Below are 25,202 nucleotides of genomic sequence, written 5' to 3'. Positions count from 1 at the left end.
ATAGAAAGGCCTGACACAACAACATATGAATTCCATTGCAAATCTGTACATCCTGTGAATAAACAGAACGTTCTGTAATAAATGTCAAATTGGACAAAAGTTTATAAAGAGTACCTGGTCTGGGAAGGTGGTCTCTCTCAGTTCCAGGTCTTCCTCTGCGTAGGTGAGGATGGTCTTTAAAGAGCGACGTAGAAACTCTTCGTTAAAATTCTGAGATGTTCCCACCAGTGAAGAAAGAGACATGGTCACCTGCATCTTCACCCTTGCAAAGTTCTGAAAAAGCACCATAAGGATGAATGGTTTTATGTGACAGATTCAGACTGTAAAAAAAGATTGAGCAAAACAGATGTCCTTTCTACCTTGTATAAAAAATACAAGACACAATGAATGCACAGGGAGCAGGGTATAATTTGAACTGTTTAATCTTGTACAAATCTTCCTTGTGTCATAGTGAACAAGGAACTAATTCAATTCAATGTAATATGGAAAACTGTCTGTTCTTGACTTGAAGTGATTTAAAATGATAATAAATGCAGTTACAGTGGCATCATCTTTTTGAATAATATGTCCCATGAATTCATGCTAAATAACAATACACTTTTTATTGTCATTTTAAGGAAACTGAAAAGATTGAGAGGATAAAATTTTATTAAAGTGTAGGTTAACTGATAATACAGCATTTGTTTTGTGAATTCTTATTTTGCAGTTGTACTCACGTTGCCGATCTCAAAGTTTTGTCTCATGAGGAGGTAGAGGGAGGCGCTGGCATGTGCTCTGATGGTACTGATGCTGCTGCTGCAGCTCCTCAGCAGCCGCAGACAAAGGTCAGCACACTGTTCAGTCTCCTCCTCAAACAGCAGTTCGGGAAACTGCAGATGCAGAGAGAAGAAGAACATGCAAATTGATACAACATAAAGCTCCACAAAGTATAAAATAAGTCTGAAACCATGATTAAACATGAAGAGCTGAAGAGTCCTGTAGACTGACCTTTGACACCAGTGCTCTCTGTGTGGCGAAACAGTGCTGAAGGTAGAGAGCGCTCTGGTTGCAGGCCATGCTGTGGAGCAGCACCTTCAGGACTCCACCCAGAATGCTCTCCTTGGACTCAGTCACTGATACAGTCTGGAAGAAAACAGCACACAAAGAACAAATACAATCCAATATGAATGTTCCAACTTCACATGTCTAACATGTTCACATGTCATTTACTTATCTGTGAATACACCACTGTCTGTGTATGTGAAAATACCTGCACAATGATTTCCAAAGTATCAAGAATAATTAAGTTGGCCTCTGTCGCAAGGTTTCCATCAATAAGTGCTTCATGTTCCAACTCTGCTCTGGTCCTGAATCAAGAAAAAAACACTTCTGTCACAAAATGATTCCAATTCTCTAATTGTGATAAAAATCTACCCTGCAACATCCCATGAGCTTCTAGTTAGTCACTTCATCAAGTCATTTCTCATAAATATGACCAATGTGGCTGTTACATTTAAGAACTCTGCCAACCTCTGCCATTTTTCATTCATTTCACTTAATGATGCTATTTTGTCTTTACTCAGGTAAAGTGCAGTGACCTATGTCAACAATACACACTTACCTACATAGTTAGTCTAAACCTATAGGCTTCCACCTCAAAAGGTAAACAGGGACTGGGTTCAATGGGTCTAAAGATACGGTTCTTCAGTTTAGGTTAAAAAAAACAAAAAAAAAACAGCTACACTAATCATTCGTGGTCTACAGGTGGCACACCAGGGCTACCTGGTATGTATCTACTTGGTACAAACTGATGTAACAATATTAAATAACTCTAATCAGTGTAATAACTATATATGTGATGCTTATATTCTGAAATGACTCCGATTTGATTTGTTTTCTGCTGCAGCACCAACCAGGGAGGCACACATGAGCTGCAATCCCAAAAACAAGCACACTGGTTAAAAAAAGCAAAACAGACCCACTGCAACAACTACCAACCCTTGGACAGACACTGTTACCGGGACCGGGAGACAGATGGGAAGGGAAAGAGGTTGAGGGTTGGAACCAGGACTGCGGGGGTTTGTTAGTGTATTCATGTGCATGTGTAAACATAGAAAGTAAAAAAAAATGCATTAACAGTTATAAAATTAATTTGGCCTACCCAAAAAATAAAACCACTGAATTCTTCATAACCAGATTACACAAGCCAGAAATGTAATACAAACAATCTAAATGTATTTTTTTTTCCATCTCCCCACATGCATGTGAATACACCTTAAATGAGGAACTAAAGCATGGCTTTGGATTTCAATGAGCACACAGCAAATGTCCATACAATACCTGACTGATCTGTGACTCCTACATAAACACACAGTGACATGAGAGAACAAATGGAAATTAACAGAAAACAATGGCTGGAACTGAATTTACTAAAGAATAGATATGAAAATGCCACCAAATAAAACACTAGCAAAAAAAAAAAAAAACCCAGCTCCACTGGCCTAACATACAAGTCTATCTTTTTTTTTTTTTGAGGACTGCATGCATATCACATTCTGTTCTTATGTAAATCCAGTAAAACATATGAACAGTGAAAAACCTCCACATCACTGCAAGTCACATATATTAATATCATAGTTTGTAAATGCATGAAATTGCTAATTAAATTATAGAGATGGAAATGTAAGGAGGGACAGAGGAATTCTCAAATATATTCAGAATTTTGCTCTGAACACCTTTTATCGCAAAATTAACTTTGCCTTTCAGACAAACCCAACAGAGCACTGGTTTAGTAAATAATTATTTGGTGATTTTTTTGGTCAGAAATAATAAGAAAATAAAAATGTAAGTAATGTGTGCAAGAACAAGCATACTTGTCCATCTTTTCACTGTTCTGTCTCCAGTGGGTCATGTCCTTCCTCCAGCGCAGGTTCTCTTGACTGCCAAAAGCGCTGCCAGATGGACTCCGCTCTAAATGATGAAGAAATAACTATTTACTTTTATAACAGTGATGAAAGAACACATGTGTACACAGCAAAACGTGACTAACTTTATCATGAAATGTCTGAATCTACAGTACAAGCAAAGCTTAAAGGAGAATGTATATTTTTGGAGAGTGAAAGACAGGACATGGTGCTAAACAGAGTCTGAAAAGTGTGTGCTTTTCTAGGTCAGATGAACACATTCTTGACTCACCATTTCTTGTTCATTGCCTGCATACGTGTGTGCTGTTACAGATTTTGCGGATGTTTTATTTTAAACTTGAACGTGTGCTCTCACCTAGCTGACCACGGCTGCGTCGAACCATCTCCTGCCTGGCCCCGATGCTGCCCAGTATGGCCTCCTCCAGCTTGGCCTTCATGTCTTTAGACTTCTTAAATGTCAGGCTGTTCATTCGTTCAAACGCCTTCTTCCCCTGCATTGTGAACACAACATGGGCCTTGTATCCATGAGGCAGAGGATGAGTGGATAGACAAAGAACACAGCGGGAAGAGTTATTTGCAGCACGGCACACAGCAGGCAAAGCAGGTTAGTAGCATAAAAGCAAACATGCTAATAGCATTGAAAGGGATAGATCAATGAGTAGCACAGCAGAAGAAGCTTGAAATACAAAGAAATTAACACCGATTACAGCATTAAATTTAGAAGATAAGACATTTTAAGTGTAGTAAAGTGTATGTTGTGAATGCAGGAGACACCATCAGACCAATCATCCACAGAAAATGTAGATGTTTTAAAAAAGGTGAACATAAAAGTGAATTCATTTCAGTCACAGACAGAAGTGGCATGCACAAATGGGTTACTTAGAGGGTCAAGTTAGTTATTTAGAACATTTATTGTTACTGTTAACTGTTTATTTCAGACATGCAACAACAACAAAAACCCAAAACAAACATAGTATATACAGTAACAATATGGAAGGAAATCTCTCTGAAAGAAAGTAGGACAGAAGCTTATGCTTATATGGTCCTAGTCCCACTTCCCCATTTAATCATTACCTAATGTGTGAAAAAGGACATCCTTTTTTATTACTTCTAAACTCTGTTGGTTGGAATGTGCGGTGTATATTTTTACAAATAAGTATACACTGCAGTATATATTATCCAAATTGAAATATAGAATCCAAAAGATCCCATCTGTTGCACTCCATCCTGGATGAAGAATAATATAACACAGTGTACAGTGTTTGTATTCATTGCTGACAATACCTTGTACTCAAAGCAGGAAACACAGAGGTAGAGGAGATCCAGAAGCCGGTTGAGCTGAGACACTGACAGGTCTGTGAACCATTTCTGTAACACCAGCTCATCAGCGTTCTTCAGCACCCACAGCAAACATATCAGAAGACTACGACTTGACTCTGCCGAAAAGCTACCATGCTGACGACTCGCCTGTAGAATTGGTTTAAGATATTGCACAATGAGAAAGTCACAGGTCAGGACAATTACACAATACAACTTCATAACAATTTGTCAACATTAAAACTTACTGGAATGTAGAGGAGAAAGAATTAAAATGAAGACAAATTTAAACAGTTACTTCATTCTCCTACATCTTTAGTTCACAAACAGAGACACACCTGCGAGTTGAGCAGGAAGCTGCTTGGTCGGGACATTGGAGAGGAGGTGGATGTGCCTGCTATTGCCATGGCGACGGTCTGGCTGATCATGCTATTACCTTCACCCTCAGCCTCTTCTCCACTGCTGCCTACCGCTGCCCCCTGGGGTGCACCTGGACGCCCCCACTGGTTATGGGACTCTACAGACACAAAAAAATGAAAAAAAAAGACTAATTACCTGGAATTGGAAACAAACAATTTTATTATTTAGGATGTGGGAAATGAGGATGTGAAGCAGTCATGGCAGGAAAGGGTTAAAGATACTGATAAGGAGCATCTCTATACATGGAGTCATGTGACAAATGATGACGTGATGTTCACTATAATTTCTGTATCTTCTGTATGTTGTGGATTAATAAGCAGTGTATTTTTTTATTTTTAAAACCCTGTAAGTCTGAATGTAACTCAGATAAAACAAACTAGTTATTTAAATTGAAGAAGAAGTAAAACACTGCTGTGTCAAAGAATATGTTTAGAAAGTGACCTGTGGAAAGCAGGCTATGGGGTTAAAGTACAGGAGAATGAAATATGAGACAAATGATTGGAGGTTAGAGATCAGCTGGCACATAATGTTAGAGGGCAACAACCACCCCCACTGGCCAACTGATAACCTCTTTCAGGTTCACATGAAAAGTTATTGAAGGTCATTGTACAGCTGCTTTAGTTTTAATCTCTGATAATTGAGCTATAGGCCAGACTGGAGCTCAACCTACTTCACTGCACAGTAAAAACTCAATGCTGCAATACTGTACACCACACTGACAATTGTTTAAATTAAGGAAATACTACATGGAAATAAAAGCATTTTAGGCCTTGTATTAACAGCCAGCTGTGCCTTTTTCTATACAAATCCAATGAAATTCAACATTTACAACGCACAGTACTCTTGGCTCAAAAATGAGTTGAATTAAAAAGTGCTTCTCTGAAACACTAGAGCACTCTGCTCTCTCAATCAATCACAATCAAGACAGGGCTAGATTTGTAGTAGCAACACAAAAAAATGACTGAGGAAAAATTCAGTGAGAATATAATAATTTGGTGAGCCAACACATTATCATTTTTTGAATTATAACTTACAGTACCCAGTAATTATCAATGAAGCAATATGCAAGAGAGTGTTTGTAACCATAGCACCGTAAATGCTTGACAGATAAACTTTGTAATTAAGTGTGCAGTATCAGACCAAAAGAAGAGAAGCTGCCTGTAGACATTAAACCTGATATGACAACTGACACATGTGATGACAATTAATAAAATCAAATATTTTGTTAACTGTTAAAGATAATATCATGTAAACAGTCATTAATATTTATCACACTCACCATCATCACTTTACTGGTTACTGAAAGTTAGTGCAGTTTTCATTTTTACCTGTGAAGTCATGGAGCTGTGGCAGCGTTTCCATGACAATGCCAATCAGAGGAAGGTAAAGCATGGCGACCCGGGCTTTGACCTCAGGATCAGCATAACGTGGGTCTGAGTCGTGGCTGGACAGTAGGTTATGAACGACACTGACCACTTTCTTGTGTAGGCCAAACATCCTATAAAAGAATAAGGGACAGAAACAGCAAAATCACAAATGGAAAAGTTTTATTTAAAGTATAAAAAGAGACAAAAGGTGAATGAAAATCCAAACACATGCAATAATCTCTCTCAATCCTCCACTCAACCTCTGTGTCTAACTCATATTTAAAAGTCTTTCCTCATAATATCATCACCAATGTACAGCCAAAGTACACTAACCCTTCATTATCTGGGTCCAGTATCACAGACAGTTCAGACAGTACAAGTCCAGCCAAAAAGTGTTGCTCTCTGAAGGGGACTGACAGCTCAAACATGTTGGCTATTTTTTGGTCTTGAACATGAGTAGAGAAGCCTGAGCTCTGTGGGGGAAAAAGGAAAAAGAAAAAATAAAGTATTTACTTTACTTACTCACCTTCAACGACAAACCACGCTCATGTGACATGATTTTTAGTGTTTCTTTTGCCTGTTTTGTCTTAATTCCCCACATGAACATATTTTGTCATTAAAGGAGTATATTACAGGAATTATTGTTTGCTTCACTTCCTCTCCTGGCCTTTTTGCCTGACCTGTGAAGTTGCAGAGGACACGGAGGGGGAAGGCGAAGCAGGAGGGGTGAGCAGGCTGCAGGGCAGATTGAGGGTGACATAGTGTTCATGGCTGCAAACAATTCGCAGGAAATCAAGCCTTAGAGATTCCAAGGTTGGGTTCTGAAGAGTGTAAAGCTTCGTAGACACCTGGAAACAGTAGACAGAGCAAAGTGCTGTGAATATGAACAGAAAACCTACCACAACCACATGAAAAATGGATGTTGTGTAATTAAACTAAAAGTAAAACCTTGTTCGAAGGAACTGAAAGACTGTATTTAAGTCTATGTCTTTTGATGTCATACATGCTTACCTGTTTCCAGTATGCCCTGATGAGAGTAAAGACAAAGCCCCTGTCCATGACAGACAGCAAGTCATTCAGAAAGAAGGCCAGACTTGTGTTAAGTCTCTCCACCAACTCCAGGTCCTGATTAAATGAAAAGAATTAGTGTTATGAAGATTACTATAACTCAAAGACACTGGAATAAAAGAAAGAAGATGATAGAGACATTCTTTTGCATCCTGAAAACTCTCCATTATAGATGATATAAGATTTAATTGAAACAGATCATTCTGTGTATCCACATATGATACTCTGAAACTGTCTGAAACAAGGAATACCTTGCGATCCTTAGTTACCTTTTGAAAGCGAGACACAACATCACCAGCGATGGTGCTAACCAGGGCTGTGATGTCATCCATGAAGCGCTCCGGGAAACGGTGCTTCCTGGGTGACTCCAACCGGTCAGTGAAGTACAGGTGGTGGATAATGCTCTTCACCTGTGGCAAAGGTATGTACCAGTAAAACATACATTTGTTTCATGCATTTGCTGAAAAATGAAGCACTGGAATGTTTAAAACAAAAATGGTATCCATAAAAGAAGGCTGAATTCATAAAAGATAAAGATGTTGTTCGGGGCCGTTTAAGCCCAGGATGAATCTGCATTAAATATTCCCATCCACATCAAAGTTGTTTTAATGCATTCATATTTTGTTTCCTACCATCAGTTCAAAGAAGAACCAGGCCTGTTGTAGAGCGCCCTCCCTGACGCTTCCACTGCTCACCACCCATTGCAGGGCCAACTCTTCATGAAAGAGCTAAGTATAACATGAAAGACAAAAGATGAACAGAGAGCAACCGAAGGGGACAGGGAAACAGAAAGAAATACAACCCAAAAAAAAGGTATGAGGCAACAGAAGAAACAGCTTGTCTATCTTTAGTTAAATATAACTTGGTCTCAATGCTGTGAATACAATTTACATAAATACACAGTTCCAAAATGCACCTGCACAAATATATAGTGTAGATGTACACGTATATTTTGACATTCTTGGAAATACTCATGGAAAAAGGTGAGAAAAAATCAATACCACTCTCATGTAAAATAATAACAAGACCAACACCATCAGGTGGTTCCCTTAGCTTTATTTTGTCAGGGTAGTGATTTAGAGTAGTCTCTTATCTATTGGCAAAACCTTATTTCATAAAAATGCCCTCGTACTTCATTAGTAATTTATATGCAACCCAAATTAACTGGTTGGTTTTATGGTGACAAGTGGCATGTCACTTTAAGCAATTGGCATTAACTTAATTTAGGTATAATTTTTGGAACCCTACTAACACCTTAAATAATATCAACATTTTCTATATGATAAAATACAGTCCAGTAGAGTTTCTGCATCCCCAACACTGAAAATTAACTTGATCAGGGACAAACACTTAACCGAAAAACAAAACATCAGCACTGTATTAGTAAGGGTTACCCAGACAAAAATTAAATATCATACAATCTACAACCATGTGCAAAAACAAGTTACTTCAGAGCAACAACTCAAAATGCTCTCTAAACACCATGCAAACCACAGGGGTTAGTAAAGTCACTTCATTAAAATATAATGTATCCTTCATGTCTTCCCAAGATTTTAAAGCCTTTTGCAGTGTTTGTTTTCAAGTCTGGCTAACACACTGCCTCTAGTACAAAGCCTAGCATATCTTTTATTTTGTTGATAGATTATAAAACTACAGAGTAAATAGTTAACTCAATTTTAAATTATCTTTATTAGGATCTTAGTTTTACTTAACAGTCTTACTCACCAATGTATAGAAGCTGAGCTAGTTAAAATATGCCTTACAGGTGCATTGTGTAAGATTTAGTGGAATCTTGTGGTTAGGTTGCGGACTGCAACCGATGCTCCCTTTCCAAAGGTGTAGAAGAACCTACAACACCTGCTAAAAAGGTGAAAGGCCTCCAGCATTAGAGCCAGTGTTTAGTTGGACCATCATAGCAGTGCAACACGGCTGGCTCCTCTCAGTCTGTAGATACAAAGGCTTCATTTTAAGGGGATGAATTAATCATACATTCATGAAACAATATTATGATTACTATACTCCATTTCTGCAAACAGATCCCCCTAAATCTTACACACTGCACCTTCAAATCATGCCTGTATTCAGATAACCTGTAACAGATCATCACCCAGTTTACTAGAAGGTGGTTGTGCTTCCTTAAGTGAAAACCAAACACAACTAAGTGTGCGACTGATAAAATATACAATAGATTTAGAGACTTCCCAGCCTGAGTGGATGCAGCTCACTGTACCAAACGGTCAGTGTTAGCCAGACCTCAACCAACATTCATGTGACATTGACAAGTCCTCGATACATTCAGAACGAGAGTCAGATCAGTGAGACATTCAGCATTCAACAAGACTCCACAACAACCAAATACAACATCAACCAGTCCAGAAGCACACATCCACAGACAAGACAGGTGAGGAGGCGAATACGAGGTGGGCAGGGTTGGCTCCTCCCCCAGTGCAAGTGGCTCTACCTTTTTTGTGGGCAACCGTCCTGTTAAAGTTTGCAAGAAACTGGCGCTCTCAGTGTGCGAAGACATGCGATTGCCACAGCGCTCCATGGCCTATGGGTGGGATGAATGGAACGGTGACAACAAGGTTAGTGGAGGAGCAACAGGAGCGTGGAGTTGCACCTTTTTTTTTTTCGTCAGGAAAAATGTGTCTGCTAGGCCACGCTCACCCGTAAACACATGCACACTACAACATTTGTGATTTCTTGCACACATTTAATTCTCACACAAATATGAAGACATAACAGTTTGACACAGGACAGGGCCACAACTCTGACATGTATTGTACCCAGAATCTATAACACAACAGTGTGCTGTGAAAAACTTGCTAGTTTGAATGCTGACGAATGGCAGAAGGGATGCAAACTGGCAGAATGAGAGGCTATGAAGTCAAATTAAGACATTCCTCTTGACTTTAAAGCCACTGCAACGCAATGTGCCAGACTGCATTCCTTCAGCTATATAAAATACTTTAACACAAGCGAAAGTCATCCTAAAATACAGATGGTCTAACCCTTTGGACGTTCTAATATAATGTTTGAGTTCAGATCAAATTGTAATTATGTACATACATTGTTAATAAAAGTACATTTATTTGATCTTTGTTAAGTTCTAATGAGATAAAAATGTATCTTGTTAACTTTTGTGTTATCATAATTAATGTGTAAATTGGAGACAGTAACAACTCAAAATGACAGAGGACAAAACATGACCCTACATGACTTGAAGGGTGAAGAAGACAAAAAACATGTACAGATTCACTCACACTCACAGATATACTGTTCTCCAGTGACAAAGTGAATGCTATGCAGGGTTAGTACAAAGTCATGCAGGGATACTGACACATAGTGATGAGGTTAAGTTTGGGACAGTGCATATTATATCAGAGGCAGTGAAGGGGAAAAACAAAAAGAATGGAAACAAATCTATTCTAAGGAAGGATGATCTATAACACTACTCTTTTTCTCTACCACTTCAAAAATCCAATACATGGATAGATGAAAACTATGTCTTAATTTTAGCTTCAGTGATGTGTCTAAACTCAAATTAGCAGAAACTTGACAGAGGGAGGCCAACAATGTTGAACATATTGCAGTCTAATAATTCATTATTAGCAGCTTAGATGTAGATGATTTGTAGCACACTGATACTGAGAAAAAAAGAGGTGTTTGATCTAACAAGTGGGATGACACCTAAAAACTAACATGATAGATACAGGGGTCATGGAGGCGGCTGTGACTCCCATGTATGTGATCATGGGAGCTGTGACTTTAAGTTCGACAGAATACCATTATATTTTGGAGTTTTGGTCTTTTGGTTTTGTCATTCTGTGCGAGGATTTCTGCAGTTTTCAGCAAGTTAAATTTAAGATTTTCAAGACCTGTGTAAGACCACTAAGAATGTTACTTCAGACCAGACTTGAAGAGTTGAATGTAATGTAATAATTAGAGAATGTGCCTATAATTTTTTCCCAAAAATGCATGTAAACACAACGCTGAAATTAAAGGAATTTCATGGGAGTAACTTCCTATCAACATCATATTTAAGACCTAAAATTCAGATTATTAGCTTTTAGATTTTTAAGAGGTCCACTGTTGATATGTAAATCATAGGGAATATTTGTACAGTCCATAAAAACTACCACAAGCAGCTACAATAAGTAAAAAATAAAGGATGAGATTGTGACAAAAAAAAAATAACATAGTAATACAATCAGAGGCTTTCCCCCATCCCCAACCCTCCTTTCATTGACTGTGACAAAGCTCAAAAATACACCAAAACTCCAAATATTCCAGTATCCTTTGACGGTGATTAGAGTGAGTTCTTTTTGTAGTGAGGTAAAGTGAAGGATGGGGCATTCATAAAACCACCTGCATGGTTTCTGGAGCGGACCCAGGGCTGGATCCCCAGGGGGCACTCTTACAGCCCATGGTGTGCACCCACGAGTTGGAGCGGTCTAAGCCCTAGGGGTGCCAAGGTCAAAGGACACATGGCAGGCAGGAAGCAAGGGAATGAGCGAGCAGCACGGGGGAAGGAGGAGGGAAGGAATAATGACAGGTTAAAGAGGTTCAGAGGTCAAGACTGCTGGAAGATACCAAGGGCCCAAAAAAGGTTAGCTGTAAGTAATTTCAAAACCAAATCACCACCACAAGAGGAGCAAAGCAAAATGGCTCTCTTTCCCTTTCGCTTTGTGCAAAAAATAACTTCCTCTCCCTGACACACAAGAGAAGGTTAAGTATTAGCAGCAAAGGGAACATTCATCAAACAAGTGGCTGCATCCATCATATTAAGGTTACAAGGTAAGCAAGACCAGTAGAAAGGCACAAATTAAGAAAAAATGTTTGGCAAACAACAATTTATAAGAGACAAAACACATGACAACAGACAAAGAAAATGACATAAAGAATGACCAGTAGAATCTGAAAATACTATGGGGAATGTCTTAAATTATATGGCAACTCTAACAATGTTCTATTGTATCTTCTTGACAGCATTTGCTTTATTGAGGGGGTTGTAAACTAAATGTCTTCTATGCCTTTCACAACCTGTCCACATTGTATGTGTGTGTCAGGTTGCTGTTACAGCGGTTAGTGAGATAAGATGTCCAAGCTTTTGTTTACGCATTGGCAATAGGGTTTACATGTTGATGAAATAGTCCCCTGGGTCACTGTGCACATGGTAGGCCTCTGCTGTGATATAGGTTAAGCGCTATAGATTCAGAACGTTCACCTTTCTAAAATATATCACTGATCAATAGGAGAAGCCAGGATGGCCCAGGTGCTTCAAATATTTGAGTGGTAGCCACGTGAAGTGTGATCATGGCAGCCAAACAGCATGATGAAACACAGTGCCCAAACACAAAGCCTCATACAGTAGCACTAAACACAACATTTTAAGTTTTACCACAACTGAACCCAAGGACGTACCACAAACTTAAACACTGATATCTGATAACAGAGACAACATTGTGATCTTACCTTGCTGCCGATAATGGAACGGACTTCATCATCGGGAGAGGTGGGTGTACCCGATATGTCAGGGTTACTGTTGCTAAGGCTACGGGAGCGGTTCAGGTTGAGGCTAGCCGGCCGAACAGCTGAGCGTGCCATGGTGGCATAGTGAACCGAACCTCCAAGCCCTCCTGGGCCTGAGACAACACACAAAGGAAGGAAAATGGAGCAACTAGAATGTGTGGAGGAACTACAACCAAGCCTTTAGAAGGTCACTGCGATGATGGATACACGGCCCTGACTTGTTCGACCTTACTTAAGCTTAATGGATCTATTGTATGCACTTTGAATATGCGTTAATAGAAAAGCGCTATATAAATCCCATCCATCATTATTATTATTGTTATTATTATTATTATTATTATTATTATTAAGCCCAGTTTAAACTAAAGATTCACAAGTAAAATTGCAGCAGTTTACACCATTTCATCACTCCTAAAATCCACCTGTAGGAGGTGAGTGATGGCTATCCTCTTTCAAATGTATATTAACATGCTATAAACTGTATCAAGTTTCAAAAAATCCTGAAAAGTTACCAGTTACAAATTAAGTACAGAGTCACTGTAATGGAAACTAAAAGTATTTTCTAGTTTCATTGATATAAAATGCTCTTTTCTGAATGTGACAGACCAGCACATTCCACATAGTTGCAACTTTCAACTCACATCCCCATGAATCTTTAGTCTGAACGGGGCAATACACTTTACACTGCAGCTGGTGAACCCTCAAAGTAAATTTATCAATGATTATTTTGCATGACTTAACAAATATGTGTTGGCAGAGGGTTCACCTATTACAGAAGCACTTGGCAAATATCATCATCTGCTCTATCAAAATTAAATACTACTTGAACAAAATTGTAATTTCAGAGGCAAAAGCAGTTGTGCACAGATCAAAACGTTCAGCAGTGGACAATATGTACCTGTCAAAGATGAGTTGGAGTCTGTGTTGGGCAGGCAGAAGGCAAAATGTGGGAAGTGGGAGGAGAAAAAAAAACATAAAAAGAAACAGAAGGAGAAAAAGAACATTTATGGCAGGTAGGTTTGGTCGTAGACACCCAGTAAAGGTGAACTGAGGGTAGGATGAAGTGAACAGAAAATAAGTTAAAAGAAAAGCCAAATAAGAAACAAAAAACATGTAAGAGGGGTATCTGTAGTACTAGAGAACTACATCTTGAATACCTGGTGAGGGTGAGTTGGGATCAGTGCTGGGTAAGCGGAAGACATAGTGGATGTAAGAGGACAGCAGGCTGTTGCGGCCGTGCATATCCTGGCTGGTGTCCAAGTATTTATGGAGGCGGTTCACTATGGATGCCATGACCTCAAACGACGCCTGTCCCAGGTTCACTAAACCAGCACATAAACACAAAAGCGATCGATCACAATTATTACTTCAACTTTTGACATTTACTACCTAGTTATTTGTGAATTAAACTTTTTTAAGTAAAACAAATCCAGTTGTGTACCTATCTGTCCAGCAATGACTGGCGGCCGCACAACAAGCAACACCAACTTGTCAAGTAGCAGGTGAAGGAATCGAACCACAGGCTCCAGCTGGGAAGAGTTGAGCGCCGCTATGCTGGACTTCAGCTCAGCCTCCAGACTGTTCTCCATGATACGCATGTCTCCTATCCGGACCGGGAACATGTGCTCATCTAGGGCATGCACCAAGGCAAAGAACTTATCCAGGTATTGATCCTGGAAAGAGAGAGCGGGCGCAGGGAAAAAAGGGGTGAGAAAGTGTGGCAACAAAAGAGGGAAAACAAACCAGAAAAGTGGATAGAAAAAAAGAACAGAAAGCAAGATGGTCAAAATGCAAGAGAGAAATGTTTTACAATAGTATGATATTTAAAAACATAATAATGTGTGCTACCTAGAAAAAAAGAAGGAGAAAAACCTACAAGTGGGGCAGACGGATTACAAAAACAAAAGTAAGCTTGAATCTATGTGCCTGTAACTCTGGGACGGCAAGTTTGCTCACCAAGTGGAGGCCACAAAACGAACAGTACTACAAGAGCACAATAGAATCCACTAAGTGTAAACTGAGCCAGGAGCAGTGATTTATGACCACATTAGTCCTAGTAAGGCTCCTAGGGACTGCAGTCAAGTGCTCCACACCACAGCTGACACAGAGATGGAGTAGACCTCGGTAAATTACTGGCAAGGTGAGCTTCAGCCACTAATGAACTGGAGTTAGGGTAGAATTATTACCTCTGTGTGAAAACACTAGAACTGATCACTTGAGTATAATGCTTATGAAAAAATATTTTGAGGCAGAAGATGATTGTTTACAGATAAAACAAAAGGGTAAGATGGTAAAGAGGATGCTAAGGGATATAATGAAATATAATGCTGGATATATATTATATAGTCCTGTATTACCTGTGTGTGAATGGCTGAAACCGCCACAACTTCCACATTGAAAACTCCTCGATGGTTATCCACCCACTTCATCCCTGGCAGAGGAACCTGAAGTATAATAATAAATTATTAAAACCATGCCAGAAATTCATATTTTATAAAAGCACATCAGATGAAATGGCATGAAGCATTCATCTTATTTATCCTTTCACAATCTTAATTGTACTTGCAACACACTTACATCTGGAGAGAGCACAGAGTAGGACTGTGGTGGTTTTTCCAGAGACACAGGCAGACAGAAGTGTCCTGTACGTAGACGCCCATTCTGTAACATGGGAATCCACTACAGAAAGAGAACAAAACACACAGAGTATTAAAGACTATAAATACTATAAATACTAAACATACAATAAACTATTTTAATTCATGTTACAAAATCACTGAGGATACAACACATAAGATAAAATGGTCTTTAATATATGTAATACAACATTACAAAAATGCACAGCTGGTACACTTACTGTGTATCCAACAGGTGTCTCCAGTGGTGTGTTCTGCTTCTGCTGACAGCTGACATGGTAGAACGTGAAGAGAATATGGTGGTGGTCTGACAGAGAGGCAGGCAGCTTGATTTTGATCTCGTCATGAAAGTCAGGGGATCTGAAGAGAGCAACAAATTACAACAATATATTTAAGAATAATAGACAAAGAAGAGAAAAGAGATGGAAAATATGCAAAAAAATGTGCATAAAATGTGTGTCATTTGCATTAGGTGATAAACTATTTTTTCTAGTGATGGCCGGGCATGTGGTCAGCACTTTTTTAATATTTGTGTGCACTGAACAGAAATTACAGTATCAATAATAATCATCAAAAGATCCTTAACATAACTGCTTCTTCAAGTACAGTGTGTTTATTTTATTCAATTTTATTCATACACATGGATTATCTATAGACTTGATTACTACAGTTCCAGCCCAGCAGAATGACTCCTATTCCTGTGTATTTTATTTCTAACCATATTCATTTCTAAGTTGGAAAACTTTATCTCAAAGCACAGACTTCACCCTGGAAGTCAAGAGAGCTAAAGTGAAAGAAATTGCCTAACGTGATTTTACTTTAGCCGTATTCTCTAGTCCCACAGGAGTAAACTTTGCAATCTAAGATCCTGAAGCAAATAACTCTCGACTACAGTTAGTCAGGCAACAAATTCACAAGGATCGCATCCACACTGGAAATGACAGGAAATGACTAAAAAGGTCAGAGAGGGCTGTCTTCTCATGGTACAAATATTTTAGTTCTGAAGTAGAAACGAAACAAAAAAAAATCCTCAAGGACAGACAGCAACAGAGGAAACTTTCAGTACAGTATAGAAGACAATAGTGTTCTGATTAGTATGTGTAATTGTAAAGCCAAACACAAATACCAAGGAGAATCCTTTCAAAACTATAAAACATCACTGTTAATAGAGAGAGATTTCATTCTTTTTCCTGCTCTTCTGTTTTTCTCTTAATTTCTTTGGACAGATATGATGCTCCGATTTCTGCATTGATGACTACATCTCCTTCTAGGACTGGAAGAAAATCCAGATGCATGACTGCCCTTTTCACTATGGCACATTATTCACAGGTTAATTAATTTTAGCCTTGAAACTGTGACCCCGGGTGACAAATGACAAACCTCTGGATGTCGTAAAAACATTAATAGTGGTGATAAAATATTAGAGTCCACTCAGCTCTTATGTAGAGACTCAAGAAACTTGTGCCAAGGACACCACATGACAATATCAAGAAGGTTGACTCAACATACTCTTAAACTAATGTCAACAAGAGAAGTGGATTAAATGACATGTCGATAGAGAGCTGAAGGACAGGGTTTTTATTTTTAATTACCAGTCATCCAGTTGGAGGATAACTGTGGTGACCGGTTCTGTATATGTCTGATGATTTTATGTTTGAAGACCCCACAGTTTACATGGCATTGCAAAGGGAGGTTTCATATGGTTTCAGATATATTAATTTAGAGAAGAATTTCTATAATGAATAAGATAGATCTCTGAGGATGTGACCAGATTCTACCAAAGCACAAAACACCTACCTGTTATGGTACACCACAGCAGTATAGGCTTCTTTAGAGAAATCTGCACAGCTAGACTTCCCAAATATCACCTGAGGAATAAAAAAAATCAACATAGACAATCACCATGTGTTTGCTCAGGACATGGTAGTGGAATAATGTTGTTGTTAAGTTATGCAACTACTACTATCTCTCACCAAGTTAATCAGAAAAAAAAGATAGAGCAAAAGTAGATTTACCAAAAACTCTCAGAGTACCACAGCTCTCCAGTTAAAGGCTTCCAACAAAATAAAGATTACAACTAAGAAGGAGCACATGTGGCACTGAATATTACTTTAAATAAAGTAGCTGGCTTCTTCACTGACAAGGAATACTAAAAACATAACATACTGGCATAGCATTGTTTGGATCCTCTCCGTTCATAAATTGCACTTTAACTGTGATGTTCCGAGCAGAGCCTTGCCGGTTGGCAAAGTTAAGACTTTGAGGGTTCACATACAGCAGATTTCTGAGGGAAAAAAAGCACACAGACACAAAGCACGAACCACATCATTACTACTTGCAAATACAACATTGCATTTAAGAAATATGACAACAATCTATCTAATTAATGCATGAATTTACATTTCAAATTTCTATTCATAATTTTTTGTAGTTACTGCTTAAACGTCCTTGATGTATGATGTTCAGTGTTGACTTTATTTTGTCCTTACACAGATATTATTTTGCAAATACACAAGTAAACATGTCTGTGTAGGTTCTCAATTGCCCAGGTCATCATTCTTCTTGGTAGTTCTTCTCTGTTCAACTGGACAGGTTTAGCTCTTTTGAAAACGTTTTGTCTCTCATCCAAGAGGCTTCTCCAGTTCTAAGAACTGGTGGGGGGAAAGTAGACTTATAAACCTGCGGGAGGAGTGGTCTGTGTAGGTGTTAATCCCAATTTAAGTAAGTAAACATATTCATTCAACCTCCACATTACATCTTATAGTTGTACGGTGGGGTATTGTTTCCACACATGAACTTTGATCTAAGCATCTTTGTACTTGACCTAGCAACCCAGGATAGTTAGATCAGATTCTACGAAGTGATAAACGTAAACAGACAAAGCTACAGTGCTGCATGAACCATTCTGTGATTGGTTAAAATGGAAGGCTTGGCCAGTCAGTAGTGTGGGAGGTGCAGCCCAAAAATCCTAATTACATTTTAAATAAAAAACAGCTGTTCAGAAAATGTTAGGAGAACAGGGTTAGAAATGCTACAGGCATTTAAGAAGTGTAAAAAAAAAAAAGTGTAAATCTACCTAAAAACATAGAGTTATAAAGGTCAATGAAAGATACAGTATGAATTGCATTTTTATTTTTACATTGTGGCTCAGTGTCATCATTGCCGGTGGCAAAAAATATCTTGGTGGTCTGTCGAACACATTGACTACACAACAGTGTATGTCAGAAGGGGGCGGGGGAGGCAAAACCACAATGACGTAGCTCTGTTGGTGTGGAACAGTCCCACAGAGACCACAGCTGGAACCACAACCCACATGGAAGCGTGGGAATTTGTCTCTTTTTCTCATTACTTTGTTAGTTTTTAATTTTGCATGTACTTTCAAAGGCAGCATCAAACACAACTAACGAACTTGACCAGACCATCAGACTGGCTCGCTGTGAAGCATGCATTTATGTGGGTAAACTTGGGTGAGTGCTGTTAAAATACAGAAGTATCAGATTCTTAAAAAAGGTACACTACAACGACAACTTACAGACTCAGTACAAGTGCCAAGAGGGTAACACTGAAAGTAATTTATATATAAAACTGATAAAACTGTAGAGGCTTAAACTAAAAATAGTTATGTATAAAAGTAACAGAACAGCTTAGAGTATATTTTACCATTTACACTAGTAGTTCCACAGACAGCATTTGTCAGGGTAGACGACCTTTAAAAGACATAAATCACAACTGATTATTTGCTCAAATGGGTATGAGAAAATTGCCCTGGCTAACTTGCTTAAATATTAAAACTCGTTTAAGAAGAACCAGAGAAGGCCTGGTTGGGTTCAAACTCAGGGCGTTCTTGCTATAAAAGCTGCAGCACTTAACACCATGCTGGCATAAAGTATACTGAATATCACTGCCAGCTTTATGCTGATCGAGCAAATTCCTGACACATTCACTCAGTCCGTGTGTCAGGAATTTGCCCGTTTTCTCTGCTCTGTTCATGTGAAAAAGTAGCAGTCTTTCAATACTGAGTACTGAGATAATTCATCTATATAACCACAAATTGAACATAGAGCTCATTAAATTACTGTGCGGTACTTGAGGATTGCACTTAAGCTGTTAGAGAGATGCATTTTTTTCACCATTTTTAAAACCAAAGTGGACTAGATAGATGCAATGTACAGCAAACCATAATGTTTTACTTTCTTCCATCATACAAATCAGACCGATCAGATGGCCAGAGTAAACATAAATGTCTCCCAGAGTAAAACTGAAAAGATGAAGGGATCACGGAGAAGATTTTTCAACCTCTGGTTAACGAAAAGTACCCAAAAATTAGCATAATGCATAATGAGATATATGCAACATGACAAGCAAGTAGTCACATTCCAATTAAATTCTGCATAAAGTCGTTTTACTTATTAGCTCTTCCTCTTTCACACTGAAGATGGATACATTTCACTTACACTGCAGGTCTTTGTGAAACAACTCACTAAGAATTTCTCATAAAAATTGTTTTTTTACGACAGGAATTGGTGTACAGGAATGATCCCCTAAAAGCTGCAAGCTAATCAGTAAACGATATATTCCCCATTTCATGTCTGGTGGCATTAAAAATATCTCACAAGCCATGACAAACCTTAAAAAATATGACAAGGCTGAGCAATAAAACCAAGATGATGAGTACACACTGTCCAAACTCTGCAGCATCATTCATGCCTAGAAGCTCAACCCTGGCACAGCTGACAGGCCCACTCTCCTCCCTCACAAAGAGAGGAGAACCTGGTGCTGGGCTGATTCAGCAGGATGCTAAATCACACCAAGGAGCATTAATTACACACAGCATTATCAATCAGAGCAAAGTGTGTGCAGGGTTATGAGGTTTGAGATTGATCAGACTGACGATCAATCAAAAACCTGTGATGGCTATTGTTGGCTTTCTGCTGATCAGCTAAAGCCCTGCGCTACAGATGGAGCACAGGACAGGGTGTGGTATGGAGAGGGGATTGGGGTTAAATGGGTAGCCGAGGGGGGGTGCACATGTCATTTGCTCACTACTGTGATTTGTTTGTTCAGGAGAGGGAGGGCTCAGGGGGATTTGGGAGGAGGTGGGGTACGGCGCTAAAACACAGTAGGGTTTAATGATCAGCTAATCCCCCCTCCTCTACAGAGAGCGCAGTATATAACACAGGGCTGTCGGCTGCTCTCACATCACATTAACAGCAAAGAAGTTTGGCCATAAAGACGGAAGGAGAGGAAGGGGCACCACGCAGAAGAAAACAGGAGAAAAGTAAGAGATTACTGCTTTTCTACAATCCAGGACTGGACAAGAAAATCACAATGAAGCTACTCTGCCTGTTGCTACTCATAGCCAGTTTCACAGCTGTTGTCCACCTCGAAGCATCACGTACTGAAGAGAACCCCACCCTGCCTTCTATGGCCTTTACCTCAGCGCCGGACCCTACTGAGACAAAATCGCGCTTTGCCATGCTGGACGATGTTCGCCTCCTTGCAAATGGCCTGCTTCAGCTAGGTCAGAGTTTACGGGAGTTTGTCCACAAGACAAAGGCCCAAATTAATGATATCTTCCAAAAGCTGAACATTTTTGACCGGTCTTTTTACCAGCTCTCGGTGGTCACATCAGAGATCAAGGAAGAGGAGGAAGAACTGAAGAAGACCACAAATTTTTTAAAGGCCAACAATGAGGAAATAAGAAATCTGTCGCTGGAAATCAACACTAAGATCAACCACATCCTTCAGGAGCGTACACAACTACAGAGCAAAGTGGGGAGTCTCGAGGAGAGGCTGAAGGGTCTGTCACAGAGTATGGTCCCCCCAGAACAGCTTAGTGAAATTTCGACACTCAAGGTGAGACACTACTAACTGCTTGTGCTGTTCCTCAAAAATTCCTTAAGGATAAATCAGTGGAGGATTTTGTGGGAAGATGTACAGGCAGATGAACTGCACTGAATTATTTTTACAAGCTTAAATCACTTCAAACCAAAATTACTGTTGTGCATAAACTCTGAGAGAGAGAAACTATAGAATAATTGTCCTCAGAACAGCTTACTGTTATAAAATTATAGTATTTTGGACAGTCATTCTAGAAAATAATGCATAAATACAGTGCTTGCAGGAATGTCATTTTACTCATCACAACAAATATTGTTTATTATAAAGTTACTGATAATTGTTAATAATTGTGCTGTTCTACTTGATAAATCAGACGAGAACATTTATCTCCCAGGTACATGGTCCAAATTATGTCACTGATTAGCTGCTCTACAACACTATGTACTATATGCAAATAATGTATCAAACAGGTGATAACAAGTGCTTTAACTTTTCTATTTTCAGGAAGTGATTGAAGCTCAGGAGAGGACAATCACTAATTTACTGAAAGCTGTGAAGGAGCAACATGATCAGCTCGACCACCAAAAACTCAAGATTAAAAACCTGGAGGAAAAGGTATACAAGCACACCACACACAAGCTAATGTCAAATATCATGTTTTAGCTCCGTTTACCATTCAACATCGTCTGCCTGCTGTCACAATGACTTTTTTTCTTAAAGACTATGAGCATAGTTTAACACTGTAAACTTATTTTCATTCTTTTGCAGCTCAGCTATGACAGCTTCCAAGATACGCTTGAGAAGCCAATACAGTCAGATACTTCAGCTCCTGATATGTTTGAATATCTTACAGAAAACACAACCAACTCAGATACAAATGGTAAAGTTACTAAAAAATGTACTCTCTAGCATGAAATAATATGGAATAAAGATACTTTTAAAATCAATAATCAAAATCCAGGTTCTGCAAATCTTATATTATAGTGGAACAGTGTATGCAGTTTACTTTGTATTGATTTAAAGGTTGAAATTCTTTGTTTCTGCTCTGTGACAGACCTCTCCATGGACTGCAGTGAGCTGTATGACAGAGGAGAGACCAACAGTGGTATCTATGTTATCAAACCAAATCAATCTGAACCGTTCAACGTTTACTGCGAAATGAGTTCAGGTGAGTGACTAAGGTTAAAACATGAGAATGCAGTATCTCTATCTATCTTGATAACATATTGAGGTCCTGAATATCTCAGTTTACATGTTTATGTTATATTTATGTTATATATCCACAGCTGGAGGTGCAACTGTCATCCAACAGAGAGTAGATGGCTCGGTGGATTTTGACCAGACATGGGAAAAGTATGAAAGGGGCTTTGGAAATATAGAAAGTAGGTGATTTTTTTATTCCAAAACCAGACATTATTAGTTTTCTTCTAGGCTTGTAAAAAATGTCATTAATCCATAACATTATTTCAATAAGATACAGCATTCTAATTCTCCATGCACTGCACTGAAATTTCTATTTTCCTATTTTGCTGCTGTATTAAAGTGATTTATAAAATCTGACATTTTTAGAAATTTAATCAATTAAAAGATGGGAGCTAATATGAAGAGACTATGTTGGCAAAGGGAGAAAATTAGATCCTGTGGGCCTGGTTGTAGGAAATAGTACACGTTACAACTCAGCTCTAAAGTGACAAATTGATTTCATGTGTTATCTGAGTATTTTACAAGTTCTGACAGCTGTTCCTCCCAGCTCTAACAAGGTTTAGACGGCGTCTCATGGATGTAACCAGGCCAGTTTCCAAAATACCGGCTCCTGCAGCCATGCATTTTGGTGAAATATTATTTCAAAACAGCCTAATTATTACACCTTGAAACTGACAGCAACATGCCACAACAGGCCAAGAAATAGGAGATACTGCAAAATAAAACAAAAATTAAGAAAGGTAATTACATACTATAAGAAATTAATTGTAACTACTGGAGGCGGTTTTCACCATTGTGCAAAATGAACCACTTCACCTGTACATTACATTAGCTACTCAATTATTGTCAGTTCTTCCTTCTAGCATGAATAATTTTTTAATTGGCTATCAACTCAAATCAACAAAAACTCTGAGATTCTCTGCTAACAGACAGACTACAAAAACAACAACAGTTTATTTTTCTACATGCATGATTAAAACTGTTGTATGTGTTATGCAGAGGACTTCTGGCTGGGCTTAAAGAAGATCTACAGCATTGCCCAACAGGGACTTCACATCCTACGTATCGATCTGGAGGACTGGAAAGAGGGAAAGCACTGGGCAGAGTACCACTTTTCACTGGAAGGTCCCTCCAGACACTACACCATTCATCTCCGTCACTTTTCTGGTGAACTGGCTGATGCTATGGCCAACAGCACAGGCATGACCTTCTCCACAAAAGATAGAAATGACGACAAGCATAGAAACACCAACTGCCCGCGCAATTACACAGGTACAAAGAAACCATGGCTTTTAACCACTACCACCAGCTATGTTAAGAAGAAGGGCTTCATATCTGTGGATACCTCCACCACAGACAGTTTTAGAAAAGGAAAAAAAAAAAAAAAAATAGAAATCATGCAATTTAAAGAACAATGCTTACATAATTAATGTCTGTTGTCCAAAACCTTACAGGTGGTTGGTGGTTCAATGGCTGCGGAGAGAACAACCTTAATGGAAGATACCTTTGGTTGAGGGCAAAGGGATGCTCGGTGAGAAGAAAGGGCATCCACTGGAAGCCTGGAACAGGCCCCTCATATTCCCTCAAGACAACCAAGCTTAGCATACGACCAGCTCCTTCTACTGAAAGCATCAACTGAACCCCACAACTCATACTTCCGTTATAAAACTCTATGGAAATTTTTTTGTTGCTAAAACAAAGATGTATTAAGGTTATAAGATAGACCTTATATTTGTTAATAACTAGTTCTTAGTTTATGTGCAATGTTAAGGCAAACCTCTTAATACTTTGTAAAGCTCATGCTGACCAAGAGAAATGCTAGAAACTATGCCTGAACTGTGGCAATGATGCAACCATGCCACACAGGTCAATAACCTATTGGGTCAGATCCAGCAAGGACAGTAAAATTGTCATTATGCAATGCATGCAATCTCACTGGCTAAATGAACATATTGATCCACATCTGCAACTTGATTCAGTGTTGGTTACAAAATGTTGAAGAAGTGCAGCACAAGAGAGAATTGTGAGCAGCGACAAAATTCCAAAGTTGTTTCTAGAAACCTCAGAGAGCTTAGATGCCTGTGACAGCCTCTATGCTGATTAAGCTATTTTGCTCTACAGCTGTTATAAATTTGTGATGTGAAACTGCCTTGTCTGTTTCTAAACCTAAAGACACAAATGCCGACAAGTTGTTCTACAACACATGAAATTACGTCAACATGTCAGATATCAAGAGCATACAGACTAGTGAACCTTTCTAAAGAATATGTCATTTTATTTCTGGTTACAGTGCTCTATCATTGTACGTTTTGGTCTTTAGGTGACCATATCACCTGTCGAATTCAGCAGTAAGTTTTGAGATGCATAACTTTGGCAGAGCACTGATGGAGTTTTTCCTTTGTTGTTGTTGTTTTTTGTTTTTTTTTACTCTGTAAAGTATTTAAACCATGTTCATGATATTGTAAGACTTGTGCTGATCTTGCTAGAAAAACAACAATTCCATGTATTTCCATTGAGTCATATTGACTTTTGCTTTTTACTGCAATATAATTAACTGTACTGTAAATGTGTTCCATTCTAACACTTACCCCTGTTCTAATAACCCTATTTATGAACAGAAAATAAAGATCAAATTGAAGAAATTACTCTCTAAAAATGATATGCTATGTGCTCAAAAACGTAGAAACAGCCTTCACAGATGAAATTTAGTAACCTTACATCACTGCAAAGGTTCAGTGACCACATATATTTGGCATCTACTTCAAGGTAACAGACAGTGGTCGCAGATATGTATATCAAGTATTATGGCTTTCTGGAACCATGATGGAAATTATGTGATCCCAAACAGCTTTCGTTCACTTACATCACTATCAGAAAGAGAGCTGTGCTTCGAACAAGAACATAATTTTAAGAAT

General features: G+C 38.7%; 2 protein-coding genes across 22 annotated transcripts in view; one reads left to right on the top strand and one right to left on the bottom strand.

The window, feature by feature from the left end:
• Positions 1-25,202, bottom strand: part of dock7 (dedicator of cytokinesis 7) — a 52,006-nt gene that overhangs the window by 15,446 nt on the left and 11,358 nt on the right. For 3 of the 20 annotated variants that reach the window (XM_030131668.1, XM_030131662.1, XM_030131663.1), the window contains exons 15-40: positions 17,410-17,527; positions 17,041-17,111; positions 15,465-15,603; positions 15,185-15,286; positions 14,965-15,051; positions 14,049-14,280; positions 13,765-13,929; positions 13,506-13,526; positions 12,551-12,720; positions 11,444-11,536; positions 9,537-9,626; positions 7,708-7,803; positions 7,345-7,485; positions 7,019-7,132; positions 6,688-6,855; positions 6,341-6,480; positions 5,969-6,138; positions 4,559-4,737; positions 4,188-4,370; positions 3,259-3,418; positions 2,853-2,949; positions 2,320-2,337; positions 1,250-1,346; positions 988-1,122; positions 717-869; positions 115-273 (exon numbers count right to left, since the gene is read on the bottom strand). In XM_030131668.1, coding sequence (XP_029987528.1) covers positions 115-273; positions 717-869; positions 988-1,122; positions 1,250-1,346; positions 2,320-2,337; positions 2,853-2,949; positions 3,259-3,418; positions 4,188-4,370; positions 4,559-4,737; positions 5,969-6,138; positions 6,341-6,480; positions 6,688-6,855; positions 7,019-7,132; positions 7,345-7,485; positions 7,708-7,803; positions 9,537-9,626; positions 11,444-11,536; positions 12,551-12,720; positions 13,506-13,526; positions 13,765-13,929; positions 14,049-14,280; positions 14,965-15,051; positions 15,185-15,286; positions 15,465-15,603; positions 17,041-17,111; positions 17,410-17,527 — 3,298 coding nt within the window. The remainder of the gene's footprint in view (positions 1-114; positions 274-716; positions 870-987; positions 1,123-1,249; positions 1,347-2,319; positions 2,338-2,852; positions 2,950-3,258; positions 3,419-4,187; positions 4,371-4,558; positions 4,738-5,968; positions 6,139-6,340; positions 6,481-6,687; positions 6,856-7,018; positions 7,133-7,344; positions 7,486-7,707; positions 7,804-9,536; positions 9,627-11,443; positions 11,537-12,550; positions 12,721-13,505; positions 13,527-13,764; positions 13,930-14,048; positions 14,281-14,964; positions 15,052-15,184; positions 15,287-15,464; positions 15,604-17,040; positions 17,112-17,409; positions 17,528-25,202) is intronic. The other 17 variants (XM_030131664.1, XM_030131666.1, XM_030131671.1 and 14 more) reach the window with 14 other exon arrangements.
• angptl3 (angiopoietin-like 3) lies at positions 20,414-24,929 on the top strand. Of its 2 annotated transcripts, none has more exons than XM_030131684.1 (7): positions 20,414-21,099; positions 21,589-21,699; positions 21,853-21,964; positions 22,139-22,247; positions 22,366-22,466; positions 23,287-23,559; positions 23,742-24,929. In XM_030131684.1, the coding sequence occupies exons 1-7, from the start codon at positions 20,572-20,574 to the stop codon at positions 23,924-23,926; spliced, it is 1,419 nt and encodes a 472-aa protein (XP_029987544.1). In that variant the 5' UTR covers positions 20,414-20,571; the 3' UTR covers positions 23,927-24,929. The 2 variants fall into 2 exon arrangements, with proteins under 2 accessions (XP_029987544.1, XP_029987543.1); XM_030131683.1 differs by having other exon boundaries at positions 20,415-21,099; positions 22,139-22,252; positions 22,371-22,466.

This window comes from Sphaeramia orbicularis, chromosome 4 (assembly GCF_902148855.1).
Source record: "Sphaeramia orbicularis chromosome 4, fSphaOr1.1, whole genome shotgun sequence".
NCBI classification, from domain to species: domain Eukaryota; kingdom Metazoa; phylum Chordata; class Actinopteri; order Kurtiformes; family Apogonidae; genus Sphaeramia; species Sphaeramia orbicularis.
Note: the sequence above shows the minus strand (reverse complement) of the source record. Positions and strands in the feature narration are given on the sequence as shown.

Bases quoted from the DNA above. Each gene is read 5' to 3' on its own strand.
- angptl3 (XM_030131684.1), top strand. From the start codon at position 20,572: ATGAAGCTACTCTGCCTGTTGCTACTCATAGCCAGTTTCACAGCTGTT. The intron at 21,700-21,852 runs GTATACAAGCAC...ATTCTTTTGCAG, and splicing joins TTAAAAACCTGGAGGAAAAG to CTCAGCTATGACAGCTTCCA. The intron at 23,560-23,741 runs GTACAAAGAAAC...AAAACCTTACAG, and splicing joins CTGCCCGCGCAATTACACAG to GTGGTTGGTGGTTCAATGGC.